This window comes from Micromys minutus, assembly GCF_963924665.1.
Source record: "Micromys minutus genome assembly, chromosome: 3".
NCBI lineage: Eukaryota > Metazoa > Chordata > Mammalia > Rodentia > Muridae > Micromys > Micromys minutus.
Window position 1 is genome coordinate 11,071,414 of NC_137972.1, and position 21,092 is coordinate 11,092,505.

The 21,092-nt window shown below is 41.1% G+C and overlaps 1 protein-coding gene across 1 annotated transcript in view; it reads right to left on the reverse strand.

Annotated features, from left to right (window-relative positions):
- Nucleotides 1–21,092, reverse strand: part of PTPRO (protein tyrosine phosphatase receptor type O) — a gene marked incomplete at its 5' end in the record, with an annotated part of 194,454 nt that overhangs the window by 80,325 nt on the left and 93,037 nt on the right. Inside the window, one exon of the mRNA XM_080913926.1 lies at nucleotides 5,376–5,649. Within this exon, the coding sequence (XP_080770052.1) occupies nucleotides 5,376–5,649 (274 nt within the window). The remainder of the gene's footprint in view (nucleotides 1–5,375; nucleotides 5,650–21,092) is intronic.

The following is a 21,092-nucleotide window of genomic DNA, read 5'->3' on the forward strand; positions in this document are numbered from 1 at the left end:
AAACATGATTAAAACATATTATACAAAAATGCTTTAAATAAAATCAACTCATCAATATTTTAATTTAACTTAAATACTTTTTTTAAATGCAGAAGGTTTCATTTCTGTTGTATCTGCTCTATACACATTGTTTATGCCACTTTATCCTTAGTGATTGCTGGAAAAGTGGTTATCATTTTGATCATTATATCTGTTAACTTCACGTATATACTGTGAAGTTTTGCTAATGTGGTATCTAAAATAGAATCTGACCCTTTGTGTCTTGATAGCTGTCATTGCAAGTGCAGGCTTCTTTGTGTGACTTGAAACAAGGATTCTGGCTCTTTTCTTGTCCCCTCTGATGCAGTTCAGTCACTGTTCCCTCTCAACCACCATGGTTACCGGTCATTCTGGGACCCTTTATGCTGTGGATGCTGCCACGCTTGTCATGGGCTTTAACCAAGTCCAGTGGCAAGGCGTGGTTGTCACCCTATGAGATTGGCTATGTGGTCTAGGGTAGAGCATTTTGATCTCCTTGCTAAGTGGACTCCCAACTCGGAACTATTGCTCCTATGCCTGGTGCACAGCGGTCCAGTTCTTAAAGTCCCGCTCCTCCCTCCACCTCAGTTTCAGTTCCTGTTCACACTTGGAGACAAGTGTGTTTTGAACCTGGTCCTATGCCTCTTGCTCTCTTTTGATTTTATGAGAAGAGCAAAATGTAGATGGCTGAGCAAGACTTTGCTGTCCCCCTTTGACCAGCAGTCCCTATATTAATCTGCCTTTGCTTTGCTTTTCATAAATAATAAAAGTTTGACACGCAATACGTTTCTCTCTGATGAAATGCTTAACACAATCATAAATCATGTGTCGGTTTAGGATATTCTGTGTTCCTTTGTTGTCTTTGAACCATTCGCAGAAACCATGAAGGAAACTGCTGTGTGGGGGTGAGCTGGAGGGATTAGCAATTTACTTTCCCCCCACAGACAGCAGCAGCACACACAGGTGAGGACTCCTCGGCAGGCCACACGCTCACAGCTGTCACTACTCTCCATGACAAAGTCACAGGCCCAGTGTGTGCACTCTGTAACAACAACCCCTGCCCATCGTCAACAGAAGCCATAACTGTGTTCATTTGATGGAAATTTGAAAGTTCTGAATGTGATTATCAGAGCAAGGACATGGTCACTATATCTCCCAAAACATACAAAAGCAACTCACAGTTCAGATTTAGTTTAGTAAGCTGTGGTTGGTCAGACTGATTTGCCCTACTGTTCTTGTATATAATAATGGTGCCTACTAGGTACTGTTGAGAGAAAATAATGAAAATGTTTTACAATATATAAAATTGTCTGTCTCTCACGCTGACTGATAATACAAAACCAAGAGCACATAGGGCATAGCATATGACCCACGAGTAAAAGAGTTACCAATGACATTGGATAAGAAATTGCGTGAGGGAACAAGAGCAACTTGAACTTGATTAGCTAGGGAAATGGCATTAGTTAGGGGTGGCTGTTTGTGAGAGAGATGGTAACTAAAGTGAGAGAATCAAGTGGCATCTGGACTTCTGTGTGTTGAAACAAAAACAAAGGTAAGATAAGAGAGGAACATTAACTCAGAAAGCTGTTTTTTAATGGGTTGGTGAAAGTCAGAGAAATATTAACTCATGGCTTATGAAAATGATTTGAAATTTGAATTTAGGTATCTAGAAGGCAGTGTGAGAGTCCGGCTAATCTTGTGATCGTGTTGTCTGCAGTACAGAGCCCGTGGCCTGTAGAGTTTCATTTCATTGCTACGTTAGCCAGAGCCTTATGGGAAAAGTAGTTTCTAGCTCCCAGAATGGGTGACAGATCTGAAAACTGAACATAGCGGGCAGTCACATCTGCTCAAGGCTATGCAGATGACATCCAGATGTCTTTGACAGTGTGCTCAGCCTTTGAACCACGACTTAGCATCACTGCTTGGTAACTTGTCCATTGTCTAGGCAAGATTCAGCCTCTTTCAGCCTGGGGCTCTGCAACAGGAGACCTTTCCCTAGCCAAATCATCTTGTGTCATTTCTTTGATCTGTCTTCATACTGGATCACATGAAGTCTCCACTCACTTGCAGGGCACTGAAGAGCTTTCTCAGTATTTCTGGCCACCTTTTCTGAGTTATTTTAGAGTACCTGTCAGCAAGTGCTGCTTTACCAATCGGGCCAAGGCTGCTTAAAGGCGTCGTTATGTATCATTATTTCTCTGGTACCTTGGCCATGACAGAGAATAGGTCTAATAAATAGGATTCAATAAATCAAATACCTATATCCATAAAAGAGATAGATGACTAATGTACCCATGGACTGTTTCTGCATGTCTTCTGTGACTTTGACAGCCACTGTTCTAGGTCTTGTCTGACACAGGAACCAGTTGCATGGATCTAACATTTCTCAGATCCTAAGCAGGTATTACGGCTTTTTTTTTTTTTTTTCTGCCAAAGCTGCCTTTTCCTCCTGAAATGCTCACATTACAGGGAAGTATCTTCATCAATTAAATGTTATCCAGGCATCAGAGCACAGGGCTGTGGGGTGCGTTGGAACTGGTCACATGAGCCCGCTGTGCTCGGTAAATTCTGTGCCTTTTCCCCCCAACTTTTTCTGAAATCACGGGGCTCAAAACAACTGTATCCAGAAGTCAGAGCTCTGCCCCTGGGCCTCCGGCTCTGCCACAGCTTATTTCATGGGGACAGGTGGCAGATGTCTGCAACAAATGTCCTCTGTACCCTCAAGAACAGTGTGTCACTCCGCCACGCAGGTACTGCAGATGCTTTAGAAAGTTAAAACTTTAAATCGGGCAGGTGGTGGGGTATGAATCAGGAACTCATTTAAAAGTGGAGTTTTGGGGCTCAAATTTATCCTTAGTCACCAGGTTATTAAAATCTCCTCTTTCATGATATATACCCCAATACTAACTGATGCTGATTCAAGTCTAATGTTAAACATTCTCACCTTTATACACACTTCTCACACTCCCAACTTATCATCTCCCCTGGAATCGGAGGTTGTGCACTTTTCTTGTTAAAATGGGACCCAGCACTGCTGGGGAGAGATGGCTTAGTCATCTGTGTTTGATCCCCAGAATCTATATTAAAAGCCTGGAGTTGGGCTGACTTGATGACTCAGAGGGTAAAACTTGTGCTGATGAACCTGAAGAATTGACTTAATCCCTATAACTCACAGAAAGGAGAAACTATATCCCTGCAAGTTGTCCTCTGACCTCCAAATGTGCATTTTCATGTGTGCATGTGCGCACAGACAGACAGATAAAAAGACACACACACACATACACACACACACACACACACACACACACACACACAGAGAGAGAGAGAGAGAGAGAGAGAGAGAGAGAGAGAATGTCAAACAATAAACAAAGTCCACAGTTGCAATCCCAGTGCTAATAAGGTGGAGAATGTTGACTGTCCAACCTGTCTAGTTGAGTAGGCAAGCTCCAAGCCAACAAGTGATGCTGTCCCAAAATTAGAACAAACAGTGTTCCTGAAGAGGACAGACAAGATAGGCCCCTCTGATCTTCACATGTGCATATATGCATGAGCAACCATGTATGATGACTGATTGTACTTCATTCTGTGCCCCAATTGTGTGTCTAATTTTCTTCCTCTCTTTCGTCTTTGCTTCTTGAGAGAAAGGACCTCATGAAGCCCTGGTTAGCCTTGAATTTGGTACAAAGTGGAGAATAATGCTGAAATCCTCACCCTCCCGCCTTCCTGTTCCAAGCTGGGGATGCTGGGATTACAGATGTGACGGAGCACAGAGGCCTTCGGATTTCTTTACTAACTGTCAACCAAAAAGTTCCAGCTTCCAACGTTACTCTTTGGGAATGGCGCCGTGCTTGCTACGACTGTGGGGACAGAACAGGGCTTGTCTTTCTCCATCCTCTTCGGCAGCATGCTTTAGTCTCTGCCCTCTCAACTTTCTCCTATTCTCGCTCAACTACTTGGAGCTAAATTATACGGAACAACTACTACAACCCAGGCTGGGTGTCTGTGAAATGATGAAGCCGTGTGAAGCAAAGTGTTGACTTTCAAGAGTTGTAGTTTTTATGCACCTCCAGCTACCGCCTGAGTCTCAGTTCAGGTTCACCTGTTATCTTCTGGAATACGAGACAGGATTTTACAAGGTGAGATTTCCCTTTAATTGAATTAATTCCCAGCTCTCTCCTTTGGCTCCACTGGCCTTGCAGTTCTTGGGTCTGTGCCATTGTTAATTTTTCAGAATTTAATAATGACCCTGGGATTCTGCCAGTGAGATTTTAATTAATTTTTGACAGTCAGGTAAATATACAGCTTTTCGGTTCGGTTCATCCTTCTGATTATTTTTATCATAATAGAAACTGACACATTGTCCTTTTCCCTAATCATGTCCACAACGGTCACATGTAAGGGACAGTTTAATGATGGCAGCCACTGAAAAGCTCAGACAAAAGAGCATGAGCAAAAGGAACTTGGATGAAGTAAGTATTCAGTTATGCTGGTGACAGACTGATGTCGTACAGAGACTACCACTCTTCCTTATACTGGAGAACGTGTTGCCTTATGATGTGATGTTAAAGTCAGAAAACATGGTAAAAATCACCTGCAGTTAAGACCACTGTTAAAACCTTCCCAACATTAGCACCAACTCTCTATTTCATTTTACCTCTCTGGTGCTTCTAGGTCAGTGGATGCTAAGATGTTATTTAAGGTGAAATGAGGAATAATGACTCTCTCTCTCTCTCTCTCTCTCTCTGTGTGTGTGTGTGTGTGTGTGTGTGTGTGTGTGTGTGTGTCTGTGTCTGTGTGTCTGTGTGTCTGTGTGTAAGTCCATCGACTCAGAAAGCAGAGTTAAAGGGGTTGAGAGGTTACAGTGAGCCCAAGATGTGTAACAAGACCCTGCTCAATAACAGAGAACAAATAGCCATATATTTGATGTTCTTAGCTAAGATTGCACAATTAAAGACAAGTGGGTTTACTATGAATACAAACTCACTGTCTCAAGAACCAGTTGCTTCACATGAAAATATAAGTTCTGGAACAAGACACAACAGTCCAGGATTGCAATTTAAGTTTTGTTGAGGAAATGTACATGGTCCAGTCATTAACCTGAAATGATCATTCAGTCCCAAGATAGATTGTCAGTGAAGTTTCCTTTTTTGTCTTAAGACAGATTTTTAAAAAATAGATATTATTGAATACCATCAGATGGGTAAGGAGATGTATTCATAATATAATGGAGAATGTGCAGCTATGTCATCAGACACAAAACCAAGCGTGCTACCACTATGATGGACCTGACCTCAGCTAGAGTCTCAGAAGACATACTCAGGGAAGGATCGCAGAAAATGACATCACAGGACTCTTACTTGTCAACACGGTGATTGATCTCGATGGTTTGGTGACTACGTTCCCATTGACTACCACCAGAGTGATTATGTAATAAAGACCATGATACGTGGCCTTAAAGACCACAGGAGGAGGCAATGTGCTGTTGAATTCCTCAAATTCGAAGAAATAGTTTTTGGATTCACCAGCTACCCTCACAACATACACAGATGCTGGGCTGACTATGTCAGAAGCTTCTAAAGACACAATGATGCTGTTGTCATCCTGGACAGTCACGTGGAACGGAGCAACAATCTGTTGAAGAGAAAGACAAGAGACAGAGTCAGGTGATGGACAATAAGGCTATACCAAGATCAATTTTCTAAAGCTAACACTCGTGGTGAACATGGTTACCTATGGCAGTGATGAGTATTTTAATCACACACCAAAAGTCGATTTACCCATCTCATGAAAAATGATCTCAGAGCTTTACAATGAGCGTTTGATATTCCATTGAAAATATGTCTCCAGCTCTTGGAGTATTTAATGTGAAAAGCACACAATACACATCAAATGGATGAACAGATGACAAACGATGTCACTGTCAAAGCTGATTTTCAGAGAATCCCCATGTTCTGGTAAGTGGGAGAAGTGTTTTAGCAAACACTTCTATTTTTGTATTTAGCAAAAACTATTCTAGAGGAATTTATCTCAAGGTAATTATTTCCGTTCTCTTGCTCACCTCTCAGTTCTGAAAGTGAGGTAGTTTTCAGGACAGAATCCAGTGATGAGTCTCTTCATTACAGATTAGCCAGCTCTTTAGGACAGAAGCCATGGTAAGATGAAGAACTGACAATACTATTGACAATGGAGGCTTAAAATCTTTCTTTCAAATATTCAGGTAAGTTTGGGGGCTAGGGATATAGCTCAGTTGGTACCTTGTATGCATGAAACTAGAGTCAGTCCCAAGTAACACACACACACACACACACACACACACACACACTTACTTGCCAGAGAAATATCTCAGGAGATATAGCTCAGTAGAACAGCATTTGCTGCTCTATTGTGAGAACTGGAATTCTGTTTGCAGAACTCACAACTGCCTGTAACTGCAGTTCCAAGAGATCTGATGTCCTATTATGGCCTTTTGGGATACCCATACACACACACACACACACACACACACACACACACACACACACACACTTACTTGCCAGAGACATATCTCAGGAGATATAGCTCAGTAGAACAGCATTTGCTGCTCTATTGTGAGAACTGGAATTCTGTTCGCAGAACTCACAACTGCCTGTAACTGCAGTTCCAAGAGATCTGATGTCCTATTATGGCCTTTTGGGACACCCACCCACACACACACACACACACACACACACACACACACACACATGTGCACACACACAAATAGAGGAAGGCTTTTAAAAGATATTTAAACTACATTTGAAAAACCATTTGTATGGTTGTCCTAAATACCCATTCTTGGTTCTATTTAGATTCCAAGGGAAGAAACAATTTATTTCTGGTTTCAACCAAGACTTGTGTGCTTCATAGATTCTATTTCTTTGACTCTTTACACATTGGGTGAGCTGTATAAGTTATCTCTCTACCACGAGCCTCAGATTTCTCTTCTATAGCAGGTGCACAGAACTGCTCCAAGGAGTTAACCATCTACTCAGTGTAGGTGCCTTCGTCAGCACTAGGCAGACCATCTACAAATGACTTCACTGCATCCAAGGTATTTGTCATGAGAGAAAGACGGTTACTTTCAATCTCTGTTGTAGTTGAGGACCAGAAAGGTTAGAGTATTTTCCCAAGGTCATAAGTTCAAAACACGAACTCCCCTTTTGTACGGAATACCTATTACTGTCTTCTTTAGTTGTTTGTACATACGAAGTTTGTTACACAGTACATCAAAGTCCTGTTGATAGACTGAAGCACATGTAGACTTCTCTCAAAACTGATCTGTTGATTTTTGTATGATACATGCTTTCAGAAACTAAATTAAACATGGAGTCTACTCAAAGTCCTAAGAGAGAGTATAGAGTACAAAAAAAAAAAAAAAAAAAAAAAAAAAAAAAAAACAAAAAAAAAAAAAAAAACCATACCAGTAACTTTTTTTGTTCTTCTGAACTCATTTTTAACTGGGCATTAGTACTTATATAAGATATCTGGCATTAGAAGGTATTTCATTCTGTCTTTTCTACTACGTAGGCCAGTATTGTGTTCATGGTATTTTAATTGTACTAGCTGTTAGGGGCATACATCATCTCAGGCCAGGAGCTGTTTATTTATTTAAAGGTGTATCCACAGCTCCAGAATGAGAGCCTGGTAGGTGCTGGATACATCCTGATGTGTGTGATCATGTTTGTAATAGAAGACAGCTCCTGTGCATGAATTCTAAACTGTTATCTACATTAACCATCACTCTCAGATATGAGACAGGAAGCTCTTGCTTTGTGGATGACTAGTCCCTCTGTGCACACAGGACATTGAATCTCTTCCCGAATAAATCCTTGGTCCTTCTGTGAAGTGCATACAATGTTTGGGGCTGTGCATGGCTGACAACATATTAACATGAGGCTAGTTATTAACACAGAAGCACTCAACCTTTTTATCTCCTGTGTCTCCTTCCTGATCCTAAATTCTGCTGTCCCTAACCAGGCAGCTGTGCAAACAGTGGCCTTTGGTGACTAATCTCAGCCTCTTTTTCTTGCTGGAAAGAAGAACCTGAGGTGTCACTTAGTGGCCTGAAGCAGCAGGAAGGAATGCTTGTGAAAGGAAAGGCTCAGCTATAAGAAAAAAAAGCAAGGATTCACACACAGAGTGGACTTGGAACGAGATGGCATTTGGAAATTTTTCATGGCAGTTTAGGAAATGCCCTGAAACCAGACACTCTGGTTATAGATAAATCTTCAAACCAGTTGAGGACTGATGAGAAAAACATTTCAATTTTAACTTACTGAACAGTTTGACAAAATATGCTACCTTTCCATAATAGTTTTTTGTATCTTGGTGACCTAAAATAATTAGTCTCACTAGTAAACATTATTTTCCATAAATCATATATATACATATGCACATACACACACATACACATATACATACACATGCACATATACATATATGGATTTACAGTGGGTATTAGTTCAATGGCTCAGTTTCATTTGGGAAAAAAAATTATTATTATTATTTTATTATTAATCTCTTTCACACAAATAACAATGTTTTAGCACATAACAATGAAAAAACCCTGTTAACCACACTGTAGACAAGCCAAGAACTGAATATTTATTGACTTTCAAATCTGGCTTTTGTGTCTCGTTGATTATTGACGCTGGTTCACCAACTCAGAAAACATTAAGTTTACAAACATCAAAGTCATAAAGAATTTTTTTTGCACCGTGTCTTAGCCAGCCAGTAACCAGGCTGGCTGCAGCGATAAGGCGGGGGGGGGGAGGGCAAGGGGTACGTTCTGTGTTTGAGTTGATGTCTAATGTGTCACACTGCTTCAACAGACAGCAGACCCTTCCAGAAAAGGGAGTAATCTTCCAAACACTAACAGCAGCTTTGGCGAGGATTGTATCAGCTATGAGACTACGTCTTGGCCTGTGCACTCCCATGTTGCCAAAAATAAGCCAGAGCGTCTAATCAGATTCATTTTGCTGGGATTAATAAGGACAGGCAGTGGGCCAAGTGAGAGCTAGGCGCTGAGCCTAGAAAGAACCTTTCTCGGATGCTGCCTTCTTCCTGGTCCTTTCTGCCCAGCTTGTCCTGGGATCTGTCTATGTTCAGGAGGAGGGGCTGACCGCATGCTCCAAGCATGAACTGTCTGCTAAGAGCAGGACAGACGGGATAGAAAACTATTCCCAATTTAGGTGGTGAATGTAAAAATATTTTAAAGAAAAAGTAAAGTTTTTTTTTGAGCAGGATGCCACCAGTACTGCTTAGCTCAGCAGTGAGGTTTTCTCCTCAGTGTCCTTCATGTGACACATTTTTAAAGCTCTTTAAATTGTGTGCCGGTTTCCTACATTTATATAGTAAATTTTAGAAGTTCTCAGCCCCGGGTCTGTTCTTTTAGTAGCTTCCTCTCTCGCCCACACATTTCTCGGTTACTCTCCAGTCTACTTGTGTGGCTTGGCTTTGTGTAGAGCCACTGAGGCTGGGAAAAACAGAGGTATGAGGCTACATACGGGAGCAAGAAGAACTTGCCAGTAGTTGTACCACTGAGGGAAAGGGATACCCTCCCACAACAACTTTTAATTGTCTCAAGAAGAGGGACCTCATTGGATGACATGAGAGAACCAAGTCTACACTCATGTCTCCTCCTGTCTCTTGGGATGTACGGTTCATGAACTAAAGATCAGCTCCCAGGGGCAGCAACTGGAGCCTGAGGTTTATCTATATCTAGAAATGGGCGTGCAGGAGCCTGTAACTGGTCTGGAACTAATCCTGGGCGAAAAGAACTTTCGGAGATAGGGTGGAAACCATACGAAAAAGGCCATGGGGTACAGGATGAGGGATCAGTCACAGGCTCTGGTAAGTAGCCCACCGTCCCAAATAAAGGGCTTAATGAGCACAATACATCCAAAGTTACCTCAAAATACAGAACTGGGATATGATTATTACAATTCCCCTCCATGTCCTATCAAATCTTGGCCTATCTTACTGTAGCGGTCTTTGTTTGCTTGCTTTAAAAATGCTAGGTTGAATTCTTCTCTCAGAAGTGCTACATCTCTGCAATATCAGGAAATAGTCACTGCATTGTTTGGTATAATACGTTGTCATTCTGTTCCGACCTGCACAGCAGCTTGACAAGAAAATGTCGTTTGCATTTCTTACTGTGCATGGTGAATAGTGGGATTTGGTTATCATTCATTCTGTACTGTGCTTGGATGCTGTGGATCTGTACACACACACACACACACACACACACACACACACACACAACACAACACATGAAACCCATGAGTTATAAGACTTTCTTATTTTCGACATCACAAAACTGATCCTTAGACACCCGTTACTATCCATAGCTAGTAAGCTGCAGAGCAGGGATGTAAACACGGGCTCTCTGACTCCCAGCCTTGTGCTCTGAATGTAAACAAATGACTTTAGTTCAACATTCCAACTGGAGATAATAATACTTGTGTCTGATAAGTTCTTTAAGGAGGAAAAGGAAAATCATATGTAAAAATGCTCATTACGAAAGCTTGTCAAATAGTTGTCAGTCTTCTGCTTTGTCCCCAGGCTGTACGAACGCAAAGAAAGAATGATTTCCCAAATGCTATTTTCCAAAGTCGTGTAGAGTTGTTGGGGAACTTCCTCAGCCCAGACCATGACTGACTCCTCTAGATTATGCTTGATACATGATTGAAAAATGTAACATGAAAAAGAGAAAGAACTTTGAAGATTAACAGAGTTGAACTCAAACCCTCTCAATAGCTTTTTTTTTTTCTTCTCATTTTAATTCTTCCCAGGTGTATCCAACCTAGAGATGGCTGTGGAGTAATTCTGCTCTACATATTTGTAGATGACAACGTCATATTAAAATGCCAAAAGTCAGACATCCTCTTGGCCTTTGTAAATATTTAAAAATATAAATCAGTTTATCTCTTTACTGACCCTGAGGTCTCACTCCTCAAGCCCGGTTTAAGTTCAGAGCCACGCGCTCTTCTGTGCCTGGTCTGAGCTGCCACCATGGATCAACTTGTCTGCTCAACTCCCTTCCCTTGGCAGTTTTCTAGTGCCTGTTCTCTACCTCTGTCCCGGAGTGTTTCTGTACCCCAAAATCCCACACAAACACAACTCTATAGCCTGATAGATTTTCATACAGGTTTATATATTTGACTCTCAATCCACAAACCCTCTACACAACAAGATTGCATCAAATAGACAAAGATAGAAACTGCCCTTCTATACAAGATATTAGACCTGTAACATCCTTCATGTTCATAGCTTTTTAACACCGATAAATCCCACCTGGGTCCAGCTGGTCCTTGGGAAGCTCCATGTTGCCTCGAGCTCTAACATGTCTCAGGTAAGTGTCAGAGATACTAGACCCTTAGTGTGAGTATCTGTGTGTGCACACGTGTGTATGTACATGTGCATGTCTGCATGCCACAGCATTTGAGTGAAGATTAAAACAGGGCTTGCAGGAATGAGTTTTCCCTTGTCACCTTGTGGGGCAGAGGTATTGAACTCAGGTCCTCAGGCTTGGTGGCAGGTACATTTACCCTGATGCTACTGATACATTTCTGATATATTTCCTAACAAACTTCTTTAGATTATGTACAGTTTAGAGGCTGTGCCGTTTTACAGGATTCGAATCCTAAAGATCATATATAAACCAGTAGCTCTAACTATCAGTCCCTTTACCCACTCATTGGCGCTGTACTTCTGTGACGTCATGAACAAAACCATTTCTTTTTCTCTTACACTGTGACAGCCTGAGCCCACCCCTTTGAGTGAGGTAACCATAGAAACCACGTTAATTCTAACAGTGCTGAGAAATTTGGAAACCTGGAAACTGGGCTTAGCTGATGATTGACTCCGGGGAGGAGGTGGATTTGCAACCCGGGGGGGGGGCATAAAATCCATATAATCTTAGCAGGTCACAAGTAAATTCTAGGTCTGTGACTTTCCTATGGCTTAACAGACTATGAGAAGTAAATGATGTTGACAGGCTGATTTTACCTTCTCTGGGTGAAGCTACCTCTTGTGAAAATGCTTGGGAGAATGCTGTAGTGTCGGTGACTACCATGAAAGACGGTAGTCCAGAGCTATGGTTTCAGAATGCCTGAGTCTAAATTTCCTTACAGTCATTAGGGAAGTATCGGTAATGGTACCCGTTAATTAAACCGCGAAGAGAGTTAACAAAAAGTGTAGTCTCCTGCCTAAGACCTCCACATGCTTGCTTAGGTAAGACGCTTGGGACATTCTGTAATTCTGTCCTTTAATGACTTTTCCTTTTAAGTTGCTCAGATCCACAGCAGCATGTGTGTTCTTTAAGGAAAATGGTCTCGTCTGTCCGCCATCATTAGGACTCTTTAAAATGTTTCCAATATTCGGGGTGGCGGATGTGAAGTTAAAGAAAATGGAGTGCTAATTTGTCAAAGTCTTTTCTCGGTGTTTCATTTCAGATAGTAATGGTTTTCATCTGCTGCAAGAAGAAGCTTCTTTGATGGGGAGGGGAGTGGGGGGCACACTTACCTGTGGCTATGAGGATCAGCATTTAAAATTCAGTTAGGAAATGCACTGGTTGATTAAGTGGCCGTGGGAGGTGATTATCTAAGACCTCTGACCTAACTGGCCATGAGTAGTTGGCTGTTTCCAGAACTCGGTCCTATTTCCTTCCTATTAAGTGTGGCTTAGGCCCAGTTGGACAACTGTTGGTTATGGCCGAGGCCTGAGTGCCACCACTGCACCTTTAAGGACACCTTGCCATGCAGGCCATTGCTGTGCTTCATATGGTCACATCATGGTCACACTCAGCAAACATGGAAGATGGACTGGAGAAATTATAAGTCAGAGGATCAAGAAGTCTGGGGTGACACTGTGGGTTCTACATATGACTGAGGTGCTACATGCATAAAATTTCAGCAATATGACAGTGAAGCAAGATCTGGACAACTCCAAAACCCATTGATACCCCAAAATGAAATTATACCAGGGCCCCATCCCTAGATGAAGACCTATAGACAGCTAATAAGTGCTGGGATAAAAAGAATGTGTTTCCCATGGATGAGTTCCTAATTGTTATCTAATACCAACTACTAAGCCCTGAAATCATATACCTATGAACAACACTAACTGAACTCCCCATGTTATATTTATACACCTATTCATATATAATTGACATAATATTTAATATATATATATATTATATTATGTCTAATTTTTAAAAAAGAAGCCATGGAAGAAGTGTTGGAGAAAGGAGATATTGTAATTATATTTTAGTTAAAAATAAAAGTTTTTAAGGGGTTAAGGATTAATGCTAAGGCAAGGGTAATTTAACTTTTTTCTACATAGACTGCTTCAAACTCTTACTGATTAAAACAACCGATTGGTAAAGAAAGAAACCTGACTTCTGAGGATCCGAAAAGAGGGATCTGGGCAAATGAGCAAAATCATAAACAGCAAAACTGAAATTCTGTGTATAAAAACAGATGGCTCTATTCCAGAAAGCGCTGGGAGAAATGAGGAACAAAGAGATAAGAAAGGCGCAGAGAGGGGAGCCGGCAAGACAGTGTGAGGCTGGGAAGTAGAGGGAGGGGCGAGCAGCCAATGGAAACACAGATGGAGCAGGAGCCAAGGGCCATTGGGAAGCTGGAAATGCCTAATGTTGTGTTTGAAGAGCGCAGTTTGATCAGTGCACATTTCCTTCTCCTGGGTTCCCAGTCTGTAGGAAGGTCTGCGGCACTCCCAGATCCTTCTGGAATCCACTAAGAAAGCTGTGTTTCCCACTAGCATGGTAGGGCATAGAAATGGCCTGGGTGTATGCTGGTATCCAAAGGGAGAGGAATAGGCTGGAATGAGCCTTGCTACTAAGTTACTAAAAATCCCGTGGGGCATTTAAAATTGTATCAGAGTGTTGGGTTTGAAGCCTGCTTCTTTTAACTGCCCACGAGAAGGAAGACATTCCTGACCACAGTGTGAACGGCTGGGGGACAACAGGCAGAGAGGAGTTGGAATGATGAAATAATTTAAGAAAGAAATAATGGCAGTTCGGGTCTAAGTAACCTTGAGAGAGACTCAGAACACGACTTGACTGGCGCATGCGTGTATGTGCACACGCACCCCCACACACTTATGCATGCATGCACACACGCACACACTCACGCAATGCTCTTCACTGTCATATACAACAGGCTGTGCAGACAGCTATGGTGAGGGAGGAAAGGCATGACCCATAGTGTTACTTTGGTATGGATTAATGCCCATCCAAATGCAGGTCTATGTAAGAAATCGAATTCAGAAGAGAGGTCTGGTCCCTACATCTAGAAGAAGTAGTAGGTTCCCCTACATGGTCTGTGACCTCCCTAGTTTCTGGCTTCTGGCTATGTTGACAGGGCCAGGCATATAGCCTAGTCTTACTCTATTCATCCCCTTCCCCCCCTTCTCTCCAAGACAGGATTTCTCTGTATATCACTAGCTGTCATAGAATTTTCTTTGTAGACTAAGCAGGCCTTGAACTCAGCAGGCCTTGAACTTACAGTGATCCACCTGCAGCTGCCTCCTGAATGCTGGGATTGAAGGCATGCACCACGAGGCCCAGCACTTCTCTCTTCTTTTCTCTCCCCTTTAAAATACTTCATTGGTGACTGGACAGACAGCCCAACTGTTAAGAAACCACACACTGTTCTTGCAGAGGAGTTTGCTTCCCAGCACCCACCCACATCGGGTAACTCGGGTAACTCACAGCTGTCTGCAATCCCAGCTCCAGAATATCTGACACCTTCTTCTGGCCCCTGCAGGTACCTGAATTCTCGTGCCTATATCATGCCCCCTAATCACCCTCACACCCCCCACCCAAAGAAACATAACTTAAAAACAAAATAAATAGTAAACAAAAGACTGTTTACTAATTATGAAAGGTAACATGTAAAATTACAGTCTCTTGGTAAGATGGTATTGACAGGACTCAGATGGAAAATAGCAACCTTTTAAGTAAGATGTCGCTTGCTCTCTGCAACACAGATAAATGAACCACACTTCAGATCTGGCTTCCTAGTTTAGAAGACAAGGTCAGTGCTTCTTCAGCCAATGATTCAAGCCATGGTTTGAATGGAATCTGTCCTGAAAGTCATGTGGTCCATCCTGTGGCAGCTTGGGCCATGGTTTCAGATGCTTAGCAAGAGGTCCTGGCTTTTTCTATTGGTGCATGCACTCATAAGAGCACCTTGCTGTAAGGCAGGGGTTCTCAACCTTCCCAGTCCCTTTTAATATGGTTCCTGAAGTTGTGGGAACCCCAAAGATAAAATTATTTTCACTGCTACTTCATAACTATGATTCTGCTACTCTTCTGAAATGTAGGTAACTTATATGTCACTCCCTAAGAAAGGGCAGTTTTACCACCAAGGGGGTCATGGCCTTGGTAACTGCTGCTCTAGAGTAAGGCTACCTCCCTCTTTCTCTCTCATACCTGTCATCAACCTTTGCTTTATCTTATGCAATATTATAAAGCAGCATGAGACTCTTACTTCATCTGAACATGGAACTACACTCCTTTCCTGTGTAAGCGAACCAGCCTCAGATGTCTTTGTTTTAGTCATGGAATGATAGATGAGAGAAAACTATATGACATGAAGGTTGGAAACTATGGTGTGGCTGGGTCCATCCAAAGTGTCCGGCCAATCCCAGTGCTGGCCTTGAAAGTCAGACGAAAATAACAATGTAGGAGAAAGAAAGACTCTTGCTTCTGACCTAGTTACCAAACTGACACTAACTGTTTGGGGCTGTCACTCAGAAGCCTCCACAGTTTGCAACCCTAGTGTCTCTACCACAACGGCTCCAATCATGATTCTAAAGAACTCAGCCAACAGCCAAAACTCAGCAGCATCCACCTGCCTCAAGTGTTCTCTGCGTCTGCTAGAGACTCATGTGTCCCTTCAGGATAAAGTTTCCATTCACTCCCTGGCTGTCTCCCATCACGTCTCTATTTAAAACAATTAACCTTTATATTAATGTTGGGAATCAGTCTATTTTTGTAATCTTACCATCTGTATCGAGACCTCTTGGGACAGATCCCTCAAGATGGTCAAACTTTACAACTCTGGTAACAGATTGATTGTCCCTACTAAAGAAGCACAATTTATTTTCCAGGTCTCTTCTCCATTACACCTGGATCGCTCCACCTTCAGATGCATATTTAAAGCACCTCGAAATGATGTGTAAAGAGGAAACATGCTCGGGTTCCCCTCAGGAGGGAGAATAAAACCGGGGCATTTTTCTCGTTCAGTTCATCTCTACTTCACAGAGATTAGTTTAGGCACTGGTGTGTGAGTTGGGGGCCCAGTCATCGCCCTGCTATTCAGACTCAAAAGAAGATGGAAACAACAGTATGATATTTATGTTTTGCATGTGAATCTCACAAAGACCCTTGTCTTGGAGAAGAGCTGTAGAAAGACAGCCGCAGCCTACTGTGCTCAGTGAAAGACTCCATTCTTCAGAAAGTTGCACATGGACATAAGGAGCCTCTCACACTGGGTGTTGGGACACATTGTGACGTTTACGTGACACATTGAACTTGTTAGTTGCCGTTTCACTGTTAAATATTTTCCTGTTTTCATGGTTGTATCTTTTTAAAAGTTAAAAAAAGAGGAATTCTGCATTATCACAGAAATAATTTTTGAAAGCAGTTAATTATTTTAATAGGTAATGCTGAATTAGAAATTAATAAGTAATATTTAATAAGTAATTGTTAATATTAAGTAGTTAATGATTTTTAAAAGTAGTTAATTAATAAAGTATTAGATAATTTCTATGGTAGTGTATTCGTGGCAGTGGCTAGTCTGTAGGGTTATTCAGAAATGTTCAGGCTGGAGAGATGACTCAGTGGTTAAGACATTGACTGCTCTTCCAGAGGTCCTGAGTTTAGGTCCCAGAAACCACATGGTGGCTCTTAAGCATCAGATGAGGGGTATGATGCCCTCTTCTGGTGTGTCTGAAGACAGCTACAGTAAGTATACTTATATATAATAAAAGAAAAAAATCTTTAAAAAAATTTTTTAAAGAGAAAGAAATGTTTCAGCCTTTTCACACATGTCTTTGTCTATAAAGACAGTTGCTTTTGTTGTCCTGACACAAGTACGCTAGGCCAGTGTACAATAATCTATAGCATTTAGGGTAAGACATCTCATTTATGATATTTTATTCATTCATAATAAAGTCACAGCATGAGCAATTTTCACAGCATGAGGGCGAGCCATGATTTGAAACCAATGCCAATATACTGGAACTTCTGAGACCTACCTTTTCTATCTTGACCACCCTGAAAATTATCTTGAAGCATCAATGTTAGGTTTTTCTTTCTTAAGCGCTGAATCTCAATTTCCTCTTTCCTTGTCTCCCATTTCTTCTATGCCTTTTCTCCTGTCAGCTCTGTGTCCTTTTAGTTCTCTATGTTTCCTGGTAGATTTTAGCCTCATAGGCATAAAAACCATTTCCTTGTCTAACACTTTGCTTTGCACTTTGGACTTTGGTATATGTTTGCAAAGTTAAATGTATCTTTGCGTGTTTACTGAGCCCTTGCCCACAGATCCTTACTGTGACTACAGCTTAGCTCCATGTCTCAGAGTTCTGATTAGTACATCTGTTTCTATTCTGCTAAGGCGAAACCCTGATCATTAGAGACAGAGGTGACAGAAAGAAATACTGGCCCAAGTAAGGGAGACAATAAGACAGGGAGAAGAGGGAGTGAAGGGGGAGGAAGATGACATTCAAGAAAGGAGGACAATAAAGTACAAAGGGTAAGTGGAACATGAGAGAAAAGTTTTTACATTAAGAATAAGGGAAGATGATCAATGGAAACTAAACGCTGATATTTTGTGTCTGCGTTGCTATTCTTTGCATGTGTTACTAATTAATCTCTCTCCTCACTATTGGGTAGATACAACCCAAACTGAGCAGTGGGCACATCTCGATTGTCTCCTTTCTAGCAGCCAACCCTCCTCCTCTTCTCCATACCAAGGCTACAATGTGTTTCTGACTTCCAGAGAGTTATACAATCTTAGCAACACACAGAGAAGTCATTAATAAATCATCTGTTGCTATGGAAACTATGAGACATCTAATCATCCACCTGCCCATGAAATGACCATTCATGTTCACTTGACTAAGCCTGTATATAGAAAGTGAGATACTGGATGGGAGAACTGCCTTCATTTAATAAGTTTACAGAGATATGAATTAATAAAGCTGATCACATGAGTCATTTTTTAAACTTTAAGAGATACACACCAGATTTCCTTTTAGACACTAACTATCGGGTCTGTTTTCTTTACTCACTTCTCCTAAGTTCTTTCTCCTAGCTTAAGCTTTTAGGAAGTGAATCACAGACTACTTGCTCACCTAATTTACTAATATTTTATAATAATATAATATATTTCCCAAACATGGTTGTGCATAATCTGTGATAGGCAATAGGAATAATTTCATATGCTTTGTGCATAACAGGGCAATTCTTTTGTTTGGAATCTGAAATACAATTTACATGATGCATTAGCTTAGTTGATTAATGGGTCTACTTGGGTGCAACCCATTTAGCACTCAAAGTGTGAGAGAGTTTTACTTACCAGGTAATTATTATTTAAGCCTAACCTGACTGCTATAATGAAAACAGGAAATTAATAACAACAATAGTTACCATATGTCAAGTACATAATATACCCCAAGCATTGTTTTGTGTGCTTCAGATGAATTGTGCCCCTTTCTTGAAGCAATGTTTAGAAATTATTATTATTATTATTATTATTTAATCAATGACTAGGAAGTAGAAACAGAAATTCAAATATAAATCCGAGCAGTAACTTTACATTTTTTTCTTCATGCTCAGTACAAGAGCATATTTGTGAGACCAAAATAATCAATTCTAAAGAAATAGTATGTCATCGTCAGCAAGCAATAGAAGGACAAAGTGTCATGGTAGGAAGAAAGCTTCACTAACAAAAGTGAACTGAGAAGTTGAGACAGTTGAGATGGGTCAACCAGGGAAGGAGCGGGGTGCTGGGAGTTCCAGATACAGGGTATCCTGGGGACAGAGAATGAACACTCCAACCTTACTGGAGGAAGCAGGGTCTGGCACGTCATGCTTAGATGTCAGGAAGGTCCTCCATGGGCATTAACTCTCTGTGTATGAGAAGCTGTGGGCAGCTTTCTGTGAGAACCAGGTCCCGAGTGGGAGTGTGTAACTTGGATTGGGGTGAAGAGGGTCCTGAGATCAGTAAACCAGGGAAGCCCAAGGACCAGGAGAAGAGCCATTGTTATTAAAGGGGAAGTATTGGGGGAGAACAATTCTCAAATAAATTCTTTTTGAATTCAAGCTGATGAAATTTATATTCTAATGTTCCAAGTTCTTAAACTTGTCAAAGCTGTTTAGTTTTTCTTTCTGCCTCAAGAGAGAAAGTGGACTTAGGCAGGGTTTCTGCTCACTCTGAAGAGACACTAAGGAAATCGGATGCTTGGGTCAACGATGGGAATTAAGGCTATTTTTAAAAACAGGTGATGACTTTCGAGGAGGTGATGAAAACCACCCTCAGCATTTGTTAGTTTTAGACAATAAAGGAATAAAGATAAAAAAGCAAGACCCTAGGCATTTTGTATTTGGCCATAAATATAGTTGAAATTATATTATCAGAGAAAAAAATGCTTAAGTCTATACTAATCATTAGAATAGGACTTCGGTAACTTAAAAGTCACATAAACTTAGAAAAGGATCTGAGATCCTAAAGCTCTTGAAAAGCACCCAAGTGTGGTAGCACTGTTGGGCCAAGAACATAATTGAGTAGTAGGTCTTTCGTTTTCAAAGTCTTACATTCATACACTGTAGGCATAACTCCTACAGGTCCAGATAATTTACTTACCTTTTCTTACTTTTATCTTTTTGTGTGTGTTTGTTTTTGAACACTCTCATCCAAGCCACTGTGACCAGATTCAGGGCTATCAAGACTAAAGCTTGTCTAAGCAAGGTTTGCCGGCAGTTAAAGGCATTTTCACTGAGCAAATGGGTGGCTGTGTAAACAGGGTAATATGCAGATAACCCAGTGTGAAATCTTCTTAGCTGCTCATGGGTTTTGGCCACATGGAAGAAACACACATGTAAAGCTGGGAAGTCTGACTACAACACGATAGCTCCAGTCACACACAATTGCTGTCATCTCAGAAACTGACGTGGTGGAGAAGCAAGTCATGTCACTAGCTTCTCGGTCTGTATTACCTTTGACTGACCCTGCACCTTGTTGTCTACGCACCTTGTCATGCCAAATGTATGTTCAAGACCATTCACAAATGGCACATGTGCCGTATGTACAGAAATCCCACGTTCCAGAGAAGGTGGTGAAGAATTGGGAGACCTGATGTGAACGGACTGTCAGATCTTTTTCCTCTCAAAGTTACAACAATTCAACTAGTAGCTCAAAGACCAATTTCCTTCTGTTAGTGCTTTGAAACTCATTAAGAAGTTCCTTCATCCTGGTGAATAAAAAAAACCATCAATACCCACACAAAACCTTGAGACGTTCTTAAACCCAAACTCCTACCAGTAATTCCATGTGCTTGGGAAACAATAACCAGATGATACCTTTAAAAGACTAGAGCATACATTCAAAATTCTGTGGGGTTTTTTTTTTTTAAGGCATTAGCCTGGACAAGAATGTTCAAAATAAAGGTTCAAGATCAGAACCAACCCCAAAGAAATGGAAGTATGTGAATTACCTGACAGAAAATTCAAACTGATTTTTGAAAAATTTGTGTTCAACAAGCTTAAAAGAAAAAGTAGATGAAAAAAGAGAACTTAAATGAGGTTTTAAAAAATATTTTAAATTTGTCTGGGAAATGAAATCAGATGAGACCTACATAAGTACAAATAACTCAACTGAAAGTCACCGGAAGTGTCCAAAGACAGTTTAGGCTAATTGAAAGTAAGATCTACAAACCCAAAGCCAAGCCATAGAAGGAATAAACAGAAAGAAAAGAGAAATGGTGGAATTTTCGGGGGCTTCTAAGATGCTATAGGACTGGGTGGC